At 45.9% G+C, this 15196-nt stretch overlaps 1 protein-coding gene across 3 annotated transcripts in view; it reads left to right on the forward strand.

Moving 5' to 3' along the window:
- Positions 1–15196, forward strand: part of LOC140503522 (leukocyte immunoglobulin-like receptor subfamily A member 5) — a 27441-nt gene continuing 12245 nt past the window's right edge. Inside the window, exons 1-6 of one of the 3 annotated variants that reach the window (XM_072607584.1) lie at positions 1–213; positions 489–524; positions 717–992; positions 1474–1746; positions 2604–2770; positions 10019–14666. In XM_072607584.1, the coding sequence (XP_072463685.1) occupies positions 180–213; positions 489–524; positions 717–992; positions 1474–1746; positions 2604–2749 (765 nt within the window). In that variant the 5' untranslated portion in view covers positions 1–179 and the 3' untranslated portion in view covers positions 2750–2770; positions 10019–14666. Of the gene's footprint in view, positions 214–488; positions 525–716; positions 993–1473; positions 1747–2603; positions 7003–10018; positions 14667–15196 lie in introns of those variants that run through there. The other 2 variants (XM_072607585.1, XM_072607583.1) reach the window with 2 other exon arrangements.

The raw sequence follows: 15196 nt of genomic DNA on the forward strand, positions 1-15196 counted from the left end.
TCTCCCTACTTCTGCCACCAGATCCTACATCACCCTGCCCTTGCGCTGGGCACCCCATGGGGGAAGGAGCTGGGACATTGGGAAACTTAGGGCAAGATTGGCTCTGACCACACCCGGTGCCTTTGCCCAGCCGCCTAGCCAGAGATCAGCCCTTCCTCTCCCCGGTGGCTGGGTTCACCATGTCCCCCTCTCTCATCGCCCTAGTGTGCTTTGGTGAGTCCTGAGGAGGGGGGATCCAGGAGGCCCTGGGCAAGGGGGCTCTCCTAGATAGACAGAACCTGGAGTCCAGCCTCCCTTCCCTACATTCACATATCTTTACAGAGAAGAACAGATCTGTTAAAAGATGCATAGTGTAGGGGTAGGGGGGAAGGAGCAGGGCTCTACTTCCGGTCTCCAATCCTTCTCAATGCAGTTCCCAGACTTCTGTGCTCTTTCTCTCTGAGAAGGGTGTGGTAAGTCACATCTAATGGGGGGGTCTTCTCCAACAGCACTATGTCTGAGCACAAGGATCAAGGTTGAGGCAGGTAAGCTCCTTTTTCCCCTCTCCCCTCCTTCTCAGTCCTTCTGTCCCCAATCTGTACTGCCGGAGCAGCCGGGATGCTAGAACAGAGGAGCTGATGGGAAGGAGGGGGATTCTAGCAAGAGCCTCTTGGAGGGGAGCCTGGTGATGGGCAGGGGGGGGTGCTGGCCTTTCAGATTGTTCTGATTATCTTCAGGATCCTCATCTCAACCCTTCCTCTGGGCTAAGCCAGGACCTCTGATCCCCTATGGGGATCCCGTGACTCTCTGGTGCAGGGGGCCTCCTGGAGGCCATAGATACCATCTGTGGAAAGAAGGAAGTTCTAAGCCCAAAAGTATGCATACAGCCGAGGGAGGGGCCGAGTTCCCCATCTCCTCCATGACCAAGGACACCGCAGGGAATTATTACTGCTTCTACCACAACCAATTTCACTGGTCAGTAAGCAGTAAGCCTCTGAAACTGGTGGTGACAGGTGAGGCGGGGCCCTCAACCAGGCCAAGGTCTGTGTCTCCCTCCCCCACCAAGGGAAGAAAGTGATGGGGAGAGGCTCCTAGGACCCCCATGACAGCTATACCCTGAGGGTCTCCAGAGAGGCAGGAGGAGCCCCAAGGTGACTCTAGGGAGAGATCCACCCCCATGGCAGTACCTGGGCCAAGGCCCATCTGCCCCTCCCCATCCTCTGCTACCTCCCTTTCTCCAACCCTGGTCCCTCCTCCCGGAACCAGATCCAATCTTGGGGCCAGAGAGAAGATGGGCCCTTCAGCTCTGACCTCTGGAGACAAGGTAACCTGGGCTCCCCTGGGGGACAATGGGGGCTCTCCCATCCCATTTATCATCTTCAAGAAAGGAAAGAGGAGAAGAGAGCCAGAGTGAGCCCTGGGACCCTCTCCCAGTTCAGGCCCAGGCACGGGCAAGGAGGGGACAACTCCTAACTCCTAGCTCTTCTCCCTCAGGCTTATACAGCAAACCCTCCCTCTCAGCTCTGCCCAGCCCCAAGCTGGCCTCAGGACAAAAAGTGACCCTCTGCTGTCAGTCAGAATACAAGTTTGATAGTTTCGCTCTGATTAAGGAGGAAGGGGCCAATAGCTCCCAGCTCTGGGAAAGTAGAGTCCAAGCAGATTTCCCCATTCCTGCTGAGACTGCTGCTTACCGATGCTACAGCTTTCACAGTCGGCACCCCCTCCTCTGGACAGCCCCCAGTGACCGGCTGGAGCTCAGGGTCACAGGTGAGCAAGCCCCAGTCTGGCCCCTGTCCTGCCCATCAGCCCATAATGCACTCCTGTGGCCAGGCTGACTCTGTAGGTGCCTTAGTAAATGCTTCATCCCTTCCTTCCCCTTCCCTTCCCTTCCCTTGTTCGGCTCTGGGAGGTTTGTGGTGAGGGAGCCCCTGGGCTCCCAGGGAGGGCTCTAAGGGGTGAGGAAGGGGATGGAGATGGAATAATTTCAAAATATGATGTGGAGAAATATTTGAAACCCCCAAAAGAGAGGCCAGACCCAATTGGAAGGGAGAAAGAGTATGAAGAGGGGTAAGGGCAGAAACAACAGAAAGTAGCCCCATCCTCTCCCTACTCCTGATCCCATTCCAAGGAGCCACTGGGGATGATCTGCACCTTCAAATTCTCAGCAAGTTCTGGGGGCCAGTAAACTCACCAGCTTGTGAGTAACCAGAGACTTAGTATAGCAGCAGTGTGTGGCTTCCCCACTCTGCTTCCCCCAGTCCTAGCCTGGGGGTACCCTTGCTGTGTCAGGAGGCTCAGGGTTCTCTCTCTGAAGAGGAGGGAAGGCTTAAAGAATTGGGCCACATGTCCCCCATGGAGCCAGGATGAGAGAAAAGAGATGAAAAATATTGGGGACATCAGTGCCCTGGCTGGGGAGGAGGTCATGAGAGCTGACCCCAAGCAAGGGAGAGGAACAGAACAGAAAAAAGAGGAAAGGAGAGTCAGTTCAGCCCAGGACTCCTCATCTCTCACCCACACAGGCAGGCTTTCTCCTCAATCCCATGGGGAAGACCATGCTTTCATCATAAGATGTGTAGAAATAGAGACACCCTATTCCTGTCTCAGTGACAACTTCTTTCCCCCAGATGCAGACCCCCAGGATTACACCATAGGAAATCTCATCCGCCTCAGCCTGGCTGGACTGCTCCTCCTGATCCTGGGAGTCTTCCTGGCTGAGGCCTGGCATAGCCGGAGGAGCCACCAAGAAGCAGCCCAGAAAGCCCTAATCTGAGCACTGCAGTCAGATGAGTTGGTAAGAGCCTCCATTTGGACACCCCTGGAATAGGAATAAGACATGATTTGCCATCCACATGTTTTCTGCTCTATTCAAGTCCCCTGCCCCTGCTCCTTACCAAACCCTGACCTTGGAGGACCATGTCCTCATCTCTGAGCTGGAGAAAATCAGGAAACTGCTGACTCGGTCCAGAACATTGGTTTTTTCTTAAGGTTATCTCTGTAGTTACCTCTGTCAAGGAATCTTGTATAATTCTAATGTATTCATGAGATACTTTTAAAAAATAATCCATAACAGAGTGCAAAACTTGTGTCATCTAAACTTTTCAGTCGTTTGTGTAACTGTGAAGTCTCATGACAATAGCTTGTTTTATGTCTGGAGGCAATATAATGGTTCTTAACTATTAATTACCCGCTGATGAACTGATAGATTATTTAGAATCATTTGAGTGGGTCAAGAAGTCAAGTTAAAAAGTGTCTAATGACAAATACTAAACCCCAATCACCTAGAGGACATTTACCTGTTGTGGTATCCAGGGAATGGGTGACTTTGCAGCCCCATAGATACTAACTCAGTAACTGTAGGGAAAATGGACCCAAAGATGAATCCATCACACAAAGACAAGGAAGAGGAAGGCCAGTTGCCCTGAGGCATGAATGTCACCATCAGAAGGAAGTCAGGAAGGCAGATGATCCTTCTATTACAACTCTAAAGGAGATGGGCCTTCTACAGGCCACATGAATCTGGGAAGACAACACAACACAGATGGAAGAAAAGTTGTGGACTACAGGACCAACTTTGGAAGAAAACAGTGACACCAGGAAAGGAGAGAGCCACAGCCTCACAACCTCCCCAACCATTCCTAATGGGGTTTTTTTCCCATCAGGACTTGTAGAATCTCATAAAGGGATGACTGAAAATTGAGAGCATAGACCGTGGAGCTGAACTAACCATTGTGTTCCAGTCATTTTATAAAAACCACTTGAAGAAAGTATCTATAGAGCCATTTGGAGGATTGAGTGAGAAAAATCTCTCATTACCTGGGATACACTGAAGTAACTTTAGAACTGCCTGAGCATATTGCTGGATCAACAAGGCAGTGGACATTCTGACCCCGTGCACGCAGACCCAAGCTGAATAAAAGGAAATGGCAGCATTCACTGGAATCAATGTGAATCTATGGAGTACACTCACTGGATGCTACAAATCATGCACTGGAACTTGATCCCTGCATACCTGGACCATCAGTACAATTTGCACAGAAGTCTATAGGAAAATAGAGTCAAGTTGTCACAGAGAACAACATCAGACTCCTGGCCTGTTAGCTTCAGGAGTAGATCCAAGGAACTGATTTGGAAGGTTCCCCAGTCCAGGGGAGTTGAGAAAGAAGTTTATCAAGAAGACAAATGTGTTCTCAATGCATGAATAAGTTGTGGGATGTGCCCAAGGAGGGGCTTCAAAGAGCCAGCCCACTGACTTACAACCATTCCCAGAAAGATCTAGAAAAATTCCTTTGTCTGTGATGAATTATGTCAAGAACCCAATGGCCTCATCACAGAGTCTAACACAACACAATAGCCCATATGCCTCACTCATAGTGGTGGTACCAATGAAGAATAGAAAGATACATTTGTATGTTGATTCTCACACCTTGAACCAGAGAACCAAAGGTGGACCAATATGGCAGGCGAAGAGTTCATGATGCCCTGGGTTGTCTGTCAGACAGCCAGTGTTTTTCTGTTTTAGATCTGTACAATGGCTCCTACCAGATCTCTATGGCAGATGGAGACAAGAAGACTGATTCCATTGCCTAGTTTGAGAGCATTCCTAGAGACATCTCAGGAGCACTTTTTGCTTTTCAAAATCCGAGAAGTTAGTTGCAGATGTGAACATGCAAGTTGGTATACCTTGATGATGTCATTGTCTTTGGAGAAGACTTTGGAAAGACATGAAGAAAGACTGTTGCTGCTGTTTGGTTGTTTGTCCTTTGTTCTCCAAGAGGACCTTGATGCCATGACATGCAAGAGAATTGGATTTAAGTGAGGGAGAACTGTACAAAGTCTCCAGCCTCACTTTCTCCTCTGGAGCTATTTGGAGCCAGTGGTCAAATATGGATCAGTATGACAGGAGATGGCCCTGGATGCAATGGGAGACGTTGGCCTTTTTAAAATTTAACAGAAAGGTCTTTAACAGAAATATTGATTAAAATGTTAGATCAGCTCAAAAAAAGATTGCTCAACTCTTTCATTGACAAGGGCCAGTTCTATAGAACCTCAGGTATATGGGTTACACTGTATCTCAACACAGTGCAGGCAGTGACTCAGGGAAGGTAGTGACCACACTCAGAGAATCTTCAAGAGCTGGGGACTTTTCTAGGATTTAATGGTTGTTATCACAAACTTTTTATTTAAAATAATAATATTCTCAATCAGTCTCTGAGTGACCTCTGTCAAATATTTAGGACTGAGGATTCATGGAAGCAGAAAGATAAAAAACACAAAACTGCCTTAAAACCAACAAAAATCCTTCAGAGCCCAATGGAAGACAGAGATATGTGAACGAGCTTTCCAAGACAAGAGTAGCTACCTCCCATGGGGATCCAAAGCCACATCATGGACCCTCTTCTCTTTTCCCTCCATGCTACTGTGCTCAATGATCTAAGCAGATCCTCTAAGTTTGGTTATCTTCTGTATGCTGATGATGCCCAGATTTCTATCTCTAACCTTATCTCTCCTCTCCAGTCTCGCATCACCAGCTATCTTTTGAAATTCTTGAACTAGAAGTCCCGTAGGTATCTCAAACTCAACGTGTCAATAACAAAACTCATTATCCCACCCACCCTCCTCCCAGTATTCCTATTGCTGCAGAGGGCCCCAGCAGCCTCTAGTCACTGTGGCTTAAAATGTTAGTGACACCCTAAATTCCTCACTTCAGGGGGTACCACCCCCCCATTGGAATGTAAACTCCTTGAAGGCAGAGTATGTCTCACTTTTAGATTTGTGCCACCAGGATTCACTTGGTTGCTGTCAAACAGTCAGTTTGGCAGCAGGCCAACCACGGATACACTGGGCATTCTGTTGTCAAGTCAACATGGGTACATTCATTAATAACTACTCTTTGACTCTACCCATTCAATCACTTCCAAATTCACTTAATTGTACTGCTATCTAGCCCACACTTCTGTGTTTTAAATGATTCAAACATCTCTGTGTCTCAGGCAACACCCTAGAGCCTGTGTTCTAAATCTTGGGGGACAGAAGAGGGAATTGTGCAGTGATCTAGAAAAGACCAGATTCTCCATGAAAGACCTGAAAATGCACCAAAAGGTACAATCGAAAAGAAAACCAACGACAATCAGCCACCAGCACGTCTATCCCAACCAGGATTTCACAGAAAGACTACAGAATCCTGCAAATGCTTAGAGAGGAGACAAGCCAGAGCTGGAGAAGTGTAAAATACAAAACAACACAATCCCCCCAGAGAAGTCAGTTCCAATTAAGCCTCCAAAGCAGTGGAAAGTGGGAGACATGACTGGATCAGCCCCAAGGTAGCCCACACTCAACCTAGGATCTAGACATTCTAGGTCCACACCACAGCTGAAAGCAAGGCCAGATGACTCCTGCAGATGATGAAGCCTAGTCCTAGCCACCAAATGCAAGATTAAGCAGAACCTTCCCATGGCATCCAGGGATACAGGGATAGAGTTTCACCAAGCAGAAAGTGAGGACTGAGATATGAGTAAACAGAAGAAAATGCTAAACCCAATGAAGACATACCTTGGCCTGAGAAAATTTCAAGGAGTAAACCCAAAAAAAGAGAATAACTCTCCATGTGAAGTCCATGTAGAACCATAGAGAAAATGTTCTGGCCACAAGACTACAGGAGCACCTAGAAGAAATTTGGGAGAGACAGAGAGACAGAGACAGAGACAGAGAAAAGGAGAGAGAGATACAAATGGAATAGTGATGAAGGGGGGAAAATGGCAAGGAGAACTGGTACCTTAGAAAAAACAGTGGTAAATCTTATTCAAAAACTGAACAACCTGAAAGTCTAATTGAGGCAAACAGGAAGCAACAATGCCATGAGATAACAAGAAATATTCAAATCAGAAGATTTTTTTTAAAAACAGAAAATGTAAGTCATCTCATATTTTTTTAAATGACCTAGAAAATAGATCAAAGTGAGAACTTCTAGAATTATCAGCCTTCTTGAAAATCATGACCAAAAAATAAAACAAAGCTTGGCTACCATCTTTCAAGAAACATAAATTTCTACCCAGAAAACTGCCCATATTTCTTAGATCCACAGGACAAAATGAATTGCCTTCCATTGGTGGTGGTTTTTGTGGTGGTGTTTGTTTGGTGTTTTGTGGTGGTGTTTGTCCTTCATTCTGGGAAGGAAAAGTAGTGGATCATCAGGCAGATATGCTAATTAGGTGATAACTTACAGCCTTGGTCACTGGCATCATTCACTACTGGAAATCAGGGGATGTGGTTTCTTAGGGGTATATTTTGGGTTTGTTACATCTGTAGCAAGATAGTTTTGAGAGTTGATGTCTATAGCTTGACCTCTGGATTGAATATGATAACTTTGGAAATCAATACATGATAATTCTATCGTTACTAGATAGTCCTGTTTTTACAAGAGAATTTCTTCAGAGGTCAGCTTATTCTTATTATGGGAAAAGATTGCTAGGTATAGTTTCCTTAGGCTGGGAAGAAAACTGCCAGGGATAGTGTTTTAAAGCTAGGGAGAAATGCGATCTTGGGACTGGGGTCCAAGGACAAGCACCCAAGTGCTCCATCAGAATCAACTTAAGGAAAACATAATCCTTCAAATAAAAATACTTGAGGACAAACAGATTCTTCTGAGGACCTGAAAGAAAACTACCCCTTGGATAAAGGTGCTGAGAGGATCTAGTTGAAAAATGGATAATGAGTAATGTAAAAATAGCTGCAGCTCATTGTGCCATTGCTACTGACTTTGTATACATGGGGACACACTGGTGGGGTCCCAAGGGCTATGGTAGTGAATAGCAGGAGTATATTTCCATTCTTCGCCTTGGTTCACTCTTAGACCCTGAGACAGGTAACTTGTGGCAACATTGTTGTGGCTGTAGTCACGATTAGGGGTGGGCTAGCGCCAGCTCATGCCAGTGAACCCATTGTTAAATGTTTAATGTGAGCATTGACACCCTAGAAATTGTTCAATGCTACAAATCAGGGCTTATTTTATTGCCTAGACTTAAGAAAGTGAGGGAGAAAATGGTAATGATGCAGATTAAACTTAAAAATGGGTCACATTTGCTTTTTTTCTCAAAGAGCTGGTTGTTAAACATTTACTACCACACTCCTGCCCACATCGTACTCTGGGAAAAACCCTAGACTTGAAAGCATAAGTGAAAGTTGGGGTTAGTGGACTTGCTGAGAGAGGGAGAGAGAGAGAAAGGGAAAGAGAAAGAGAGAGAGAGAGAGAGAAAGAAAGAGAGAGAGAGAGAGAGAGAGAGAAAGGAGGCAGGTGTGGAGGTCACACTGGGTGCCATTCTCACGATAAGCTAAGAATAAATAGAATGTCCTCAGTTATACCCTCTGGCACTATTAACCAATTGATCAACAAGCATTTCTTGGGCACTTACTATGCCCCAGGCACTGAATGAAACCAAACAGTTTGGGCCTTTAAATAGATTATATTATATTCAGGAAATCTGCACACACATATATCATCTGACATAATCCATCTGATTTCAGTGCGTCTATTGATCAATCCATCACTTTCCCTCTTAACCCACCCCCTCCCATCCCCTTGCTCCCACCTATTTCCTTCTTGGGTTGAATGTATTTCTCTATCATGCTCTGTGTGAGGGGGGGGAGGGGAAGGGGAGGGTGTTCAATCTTTGCTTTTCTGAGTTACATGAAAATGAGATATATTGGAAGCCTATTTTCTTAAAGACATTAGGATTCTGAGAAGACACTTTTTTCTTCTCCCTCTATTAGGGCGTTAAGTAATTAACCTTCATATTGCTCTGTCGTGTCCGACTCTTTGTGACTCAATTGGACCATAGCACACTGGGCAATTCTATCCTCCACTATCTCCTGAAGTCTGTTCAAGCTCATGTTTATTGCTTCTTCCTGATTAAGTTGCAAATTTTCTAAGGAGCTCCACCCACTATATTGGTGTTACAGTGAACCTTTGCCACCTTGACTTGAAGAATGCTTGAGTCTGAATTCATTCCAGATGACCCTCCCTCTACCAAATCTCATCAATTCTAGCAGTCTTCCTTATACAAATGTTTTTTTCTGCATCTTTCTACAGCCAAGAAGCTCACCTAACAAAGGGGCAGTAGCGTACACCAGGAAAACCTTTGTAACAATTAACATTGCCCAAAAAACCTAAGTTATATGATAATGATGATAGAACACTGTAATTAAATAAAATTTAAAAACCAAAACAAAAAACAAAACACACACACACACACACACACACACACACACACACACACACTGTCGGCAATGGGAAAGACAAGAGCTCACCTCCTTCACTCCACACAAGGGTAGCATGACGTAGCAGATGGAATGCTAGACTTGTAGTCAGGTAGACTTAAGTTCACACACACACACACACGCACACACACTTACTAGCTGGGTGATACATCACAACTTCCCTGGTCCTGTTTCCTCTTCTGTAGAATGAAGGGGGTGAACTCAATGATTTCTAACGTTCCTCCAGCTCTAAAGCTCCAAGAGCTTGAGGGACCAGACAACGTGAGGTAGAGGTCAACTTCTAGAAATATCATCCCTGTTTGTACCTACAAGGTTGGAAGAACCAATTTATATGGGGGCAGGGGCTTAGGGAAGCCTGAGAGTAAGTTGGGGACTGATAAGGAGGCCAATTATTTGAGGAAAAAAAGGTGGCTCTTGAAGGACAGCCAGCCATCTATGGCTTAGATAGGCTACTGACCAGCCATTCAGTCAACAAGGCTTTATTGAGCTCTAGCTGTGAACCTGGACACTGGGGGCAAATCTATCCAAGTAGAATAATCCCTGCCCCCAAGGAGCTAACATTCTAAGGGGAGACCACAAATTATAGACAAAATCCATACAAAAGAAATACAAGATGATTCTCAGAGATTGGTGGAGGTGAGGGGAGGTAAAAGGAGGAGGTCAGAACAGGTCTCTTCTTAAGATAACAGTGTTTGGACACAACTCAGAAGAAAAGAGGACATCGGTAATTAATATTATTAATAACAGTAACAATGCTTCCTGATAGGTTGAGAGAAAGATTGGCATCAGATAGATCCACCAGCACAAGGAGAAACAGTCTCTGCAGCAGCAGGAGTGGACTGGCTCCAAAGGGAGAACTGGCATCACTTCAAATCAAACAATCAAACGAGAGAGGCTGCAGGAAGAAAATCCAGCTCGGCACTTTCGCTCGGTGTAACCTAAGCCAGCTAATGAACAACCTCACAAAGCTGTCTGGGTTTCTGGAGGCTTTCAGAGAACCTTCACTCACCCGCCCTGATAGTATCAGTCATGATAGGTTACTGGATTCCATTCTGTGATTCTTTCTTATTTCTTCCCTACATAAGAATAATTACCTCTTTTATACATGCAGACTTTTTTTAACTTTTCCTACTTTCTGACCTGGACTTCTCTAAGGAAACCCTAGACCAAAGTCAAAAACAGCTCAACAGTCCTTGGGAAGTCAAGTTGAGAATGAGGAGCCAATGATGATAAGAATTCGGACAGAAGTCTCTTTGCACTAGTGAGAAGTCAGGTTTCCCCCAGAGCAATGAGTCCTGGGAAATCATAATGGCAAATAAAAGACAGAAAATGGTGCAGTCACCAGTTCCTGGGGTACCTTTCTGGCCCCTGAGCCAGACCAGGAAGACCTGGGCTCAAGTGTCACCTCTAATGTATACTGGCTTCTTCAGCTTCAGCTTCTCAGTATCTTCAGGCAACTTTCTATGACTGGACAACACAGAAGATGTTGCTCTGCAGGTCAGTTTCCTCACTTGGAGGTTCTCTCCAGCAATAAAAGAATAGGTCCAATGACACTCCTTATAATGATAACACATACATACTGATACTTTGAAGGCAGAATTGCAGTCACACACAACAAGATGCACACATTTAAAGATATCTCCTTCCCAAATGTTCATGTGGACTATTTGTGCCCGATCTGTGGTAGAGCCTTCTGAGCTCGCATTGGTCTGATCAGCCACCGTCTTACACATAGAAACTTCCCTTTATCATGGTGATGTCACTTTGGTCTTTTTTGAACACAAAGGACAAACAACTACAGATACTTGTATTCAGTTACAAAAAGCACTAGAGTTTTTAGAACAAGTTTTTAAGGCAGGGTAATAATCCATCCCAAGAGCATTTCTATGTGCACTTCATCACAAAAGAGATGATAGGAATAATAATGGTCACATTTACATGAAACTTTAAGATGATCTCATCCGATCCTCTCAAAGACTTGTAAGTAGTAGAGGTACCTTATTTTCATTTGCCAGATAAGAAGACTAGAGGACCAATTGACCAAGTCAAAGCCAGATTGTGAACTCTAGAGCTCTTGAGACGGGAAGAAGCCAAGGGACAATGGAGCAAGTGAGAGGATTTGGGAGGTCATGAATTTAAGAGAGGTCTCTGGGCTATTTATCCCATACCAATCATTATTCCATGCTCTTTCATTGAATGCTATTCGGTATCTCTTGGGCTCCAGACTCAATGGTAAAAGCCAGGTTGTGTTTTCACAACTCTAGGCATAAATGGATTACTCAAGAAGTTTCTTAGAGATGTATATTTTTCAATGAGCCTCAGGCTGAGAAAAGGATGTAGTATAAAAGTCATGTACTTTCCAAGGGACAAAGGAAAGCAATTCACCCAGAAGAGGCAAAATCCCTTTATGTGATGGGTTCCAAGGGACTTCTCCAAGTCCCTTTCACCTACCTCATCCCCATCCCTTCGAAGGCTCTCCTCTGTCTTCTCCCCTGTTCTGTATGACTGAGCCCTCTTTTTCCCCCTGCAGAGTTTGGCATATGAGTGAGTTCTAGGGGGATATCAAAGACTGGCTGCCCCTCCCTTGGATGTTTATCACTTCCAGGGGTTCTTGGGTACCTAAGGAGAAAATGCACCTGTGGATCATCAGTGCAAACCAGAAATGAGGCACTGGAGGAAGGGGGCATTGAGACTGTGTCAGGAGGGCAGAGGTTGGAGGCCAAAGATAAGGCTAAGATTTCCTCCAGAGAGAGGAGGATCCCCTGCTGTCTTCATCACTCTTCATGGGGCCATTTCTGTATTAGGGACAAGGAGAAGGTTCTATCAGCTTTCAGACTAGGCTTCTCCCATTGCTCCTCTTTCTGTCTCAGGCTCCTCTGCTGGGGCTTCTGGGGCAGGAGGAGGGTATGTGAAGCAGAGACACTGAAGGGAAGTCTGAAGGGTTGGGCAACAAGACAAGGAAAAGAGGTCCCCCAGGATCAAAGCTCACCACCATGGACATACAAGAGGTGCAGGACCTCAGGGCTTGGCCAAGGGAGGTTAGGAAGATGTACTGAGCCTCCCTACTTTCAGAGGGACACTCCATTTGAGGTTCCTGCTCAGAAAAACAAGCAGAAAGAGTCACATCTGGGGCTTCAACCTACTCCCCACTCATTTGCCCCTCGTGTCCCAGAGACCTCTCAGCTTCCTTCTTGAACTCACTTGAGTTGGGTGAAATAGTGACTGAAGATGGCTGAGAGGCAAAGGAGGAAGAGGATGGAGACTCAACTGAGGTTGAAGATAAAGGTGGTCTCAAGCACTGAAGGGAGGGCAGAGGTGGTCCTCCTGCTGCCCTAAGCCTAGCATGTGCCCATTCTTCCACCCATCCTCACCAAACTCCAACAATTGGGAATAAGAGCTGGGCTCTTCCAGGGAAATTAGAAGAAATGGCTTCCTGTCTCCTTGTCAGAAAGCTTGTCCTCTTCACCTGGACACCAGAAAGAAGCAACTTGGGTTCATTCCCATGGCCCCAGGATTGGAAGGGAAAGCAAGTCTTTGCCTTCTCTGATCCTCCCCAGTCATCAGGGCTGAGACACTTCTCTATGGTGGCACAGGGCTGAATGGGGTCGCCGTCTCTACAGGATCCGTGGTGGGTCCCCTGCGTCTGGACACTACTGTCTATACCAAGGCAGCGATGGCATTCCCTGGATGGCTGGAGGTCACCTAGGTGATGAGGAATACAGCCTCCCCCCGGGCAGGAACACTGCCCCCTGAGCTGGTTTTCATCTCCCTCCTTGTACAGTGCAAACTTCATGCCCTACATTGACAAAGGACAATCACCTTTCCCCCTGGGGCCACCCCAGGGACAGCTTAGCCATCGTGTCTGGAACCCAAGTTGGGGTGGAGCCCAGAGTTTCATAGGGGCCTCTTCAGGGAAGAGGAGTCAGATCTGGACACTAATCCTGGTTTTCCACCTCACTTACTTCATGACCAGAGGCAAGTGGCTTCCCCCTCTGGCCTACTTTTATTAGAGAAGAGGAGGAAAACAGTTTCCTCATCTGGACAGTGAGGGGCCTAGATAGAACAACCTAGCTGTAGGCCCCTGGGTCTCTCACCTCCGCTCTGATGCTCTCCATTTCCATTCCTGAACCCAAACTCTACCCCAACCCTGGATCTCTTCTCAACATTCTAGACTGGAATGTTAGCTGGAGAGGAGCTCAGAAGCCATCCTGTCCACTCCCCTTGTTTTACAGGCAAGGAAAGTAAGGCCTAGAAAGAGGGAGGGACCCCCAGTCTTGCCACACAGGTCAGAATGACAGAGGTGAATCAAACATAGCCCTCCACTTTCTATGATGAGGGTGTCAGGGTAGAGTGAGCTTAAGGGTACCCATCAACCCCCAGGTGGAAACAGGTGATAGGAGTCTCAGATTCTTGGACCCAGAGTCGTTTTCTGGACCCATCATCATCTGTGACTACCAGCTGCTCAGCTCTGAAAACCTGAATGGGGTATTATACATAGCCAAGAGCGCTAACCCAGACTCAGGATGAGCTAACTGACATGGAGACCAATAGCCTGTCCCATAGACCAAGTGCACAGGGATCCCCATGGAGGGAGCAGCAAGTCCAGACCTTCCTGGGAAGACCAGGTTTAAAGTGAAGGGCCATCAGCAGGGATACCAGCCAAGAAAAAGGGACAAGACCCTCCCTGAAGGCTCGTTGGCAATCAGAGGGGCTGAGATGGCACGGAGCCCTGAAGGGGACAGCAAACCTCCCTCACTGAAAGAGAGGTTTCGGTACAGCAAGGAACTATCTGCACTGGACCAGCTCCTTTACAGCTGGGCCTCCCAGTGGATAGAGCCCTCAGGTCAAGAACAACTGAGCTCCAAAGGATTTTAAATGCTTCAGATACTTACTAGCTGTGTGACCCTGGGCAAGCTTACCTTCCACAAAATGAGGATGATAATAATGCAGAAAGAAAATAAAGTGGGAAGGTCACATGAGATGACACATAAGACATTTTTACAAATCTTGAAGCGCTATATAAAGGGGGGAAGGGAATAAGTGCTTTCTAGGTGCCAATGGCTTTGCAAATAACTCATTTGATCCTCGATGTCTCCATTTTACAGTTGGGAAACTGAGCAAACAGAGGTTAAGTAATTTGCCCAAGATTAGCCAGCTAGTAAATATCTGCGGTCACATTTGAACTCAAGTCTTCCTGACTCCAGGCCCAGCACTTTTGACAACTGTGGCACCACCTAATTGCCTCCAAATCAGCTGCCAAATCCTAGCTATTTTAAAACAATATTATTTAAAGTTGTGAGTTCCAAATTCTATCCTCCCTTCCTCCCTCCCCTCCCCCATCCGAGATGGTATGTAAAACATTTCCATTAGTCATTTTGTACAGGATTCAAATAAAAGAATGAAAGTGAAAATAGCATGCTTCAGTCCGTATTCAGTCAATATCGGTTGTTTCTCTGGAGGTGGACGGTGTGCTTCATCATTAGTTCTTTGGGGGCTTGTCCTGGATCGTTGTATTGCTGAAATAGCAAAGTCATTCACAATTCATCAGAACACTGTTGCTGTTACTGTATACGGCGTTCTCTTGGTTGTGTTCACTTTGCATCAGTTAATGAAGTCTTAAAGTGGACTTTTTAAGAGAAAACTAGTCTGTTAAGAGTTGATGTAATCAATTCCATTTTATTCTATATTTCTCAGGGTTTTGGGGCAGGAGTGGGATTGTTTGGTTTTTGCCAGGCATTATCTCAGCACTTACTTCAAGGATAGTTTAGAGCAAAAAGTCTCTCCCCTTCACTAGCTCCCTCCCATTACTTTACCATCCCCTCCTCTTAATCCTATCTAATTAATCCTCTTCTCTTAGGAGCTTAACAAATGTTGATGATCTGATTAAGAAAGTACTATTTCCTTTTATCTAGGCTAACAGGAACATTCTTTTCTTAGTACCAAG

Source organism: Notamacropus eugenii, chromosome 5 (assembly GCF_028372415.1).
Source record: "Notamacropus eugenii isolate mMacEug1 chromosome 5, mMacEug1.pri_v2, whole genome shotgun sequence".
NCBI classification, from domain to species: domain Eukaryota; kingdom Metazoa; phylum Chordata; class Mammalia; order Diprotodontia; family Macropodidae; genus Notamacropus; species Notamacropus eugenii.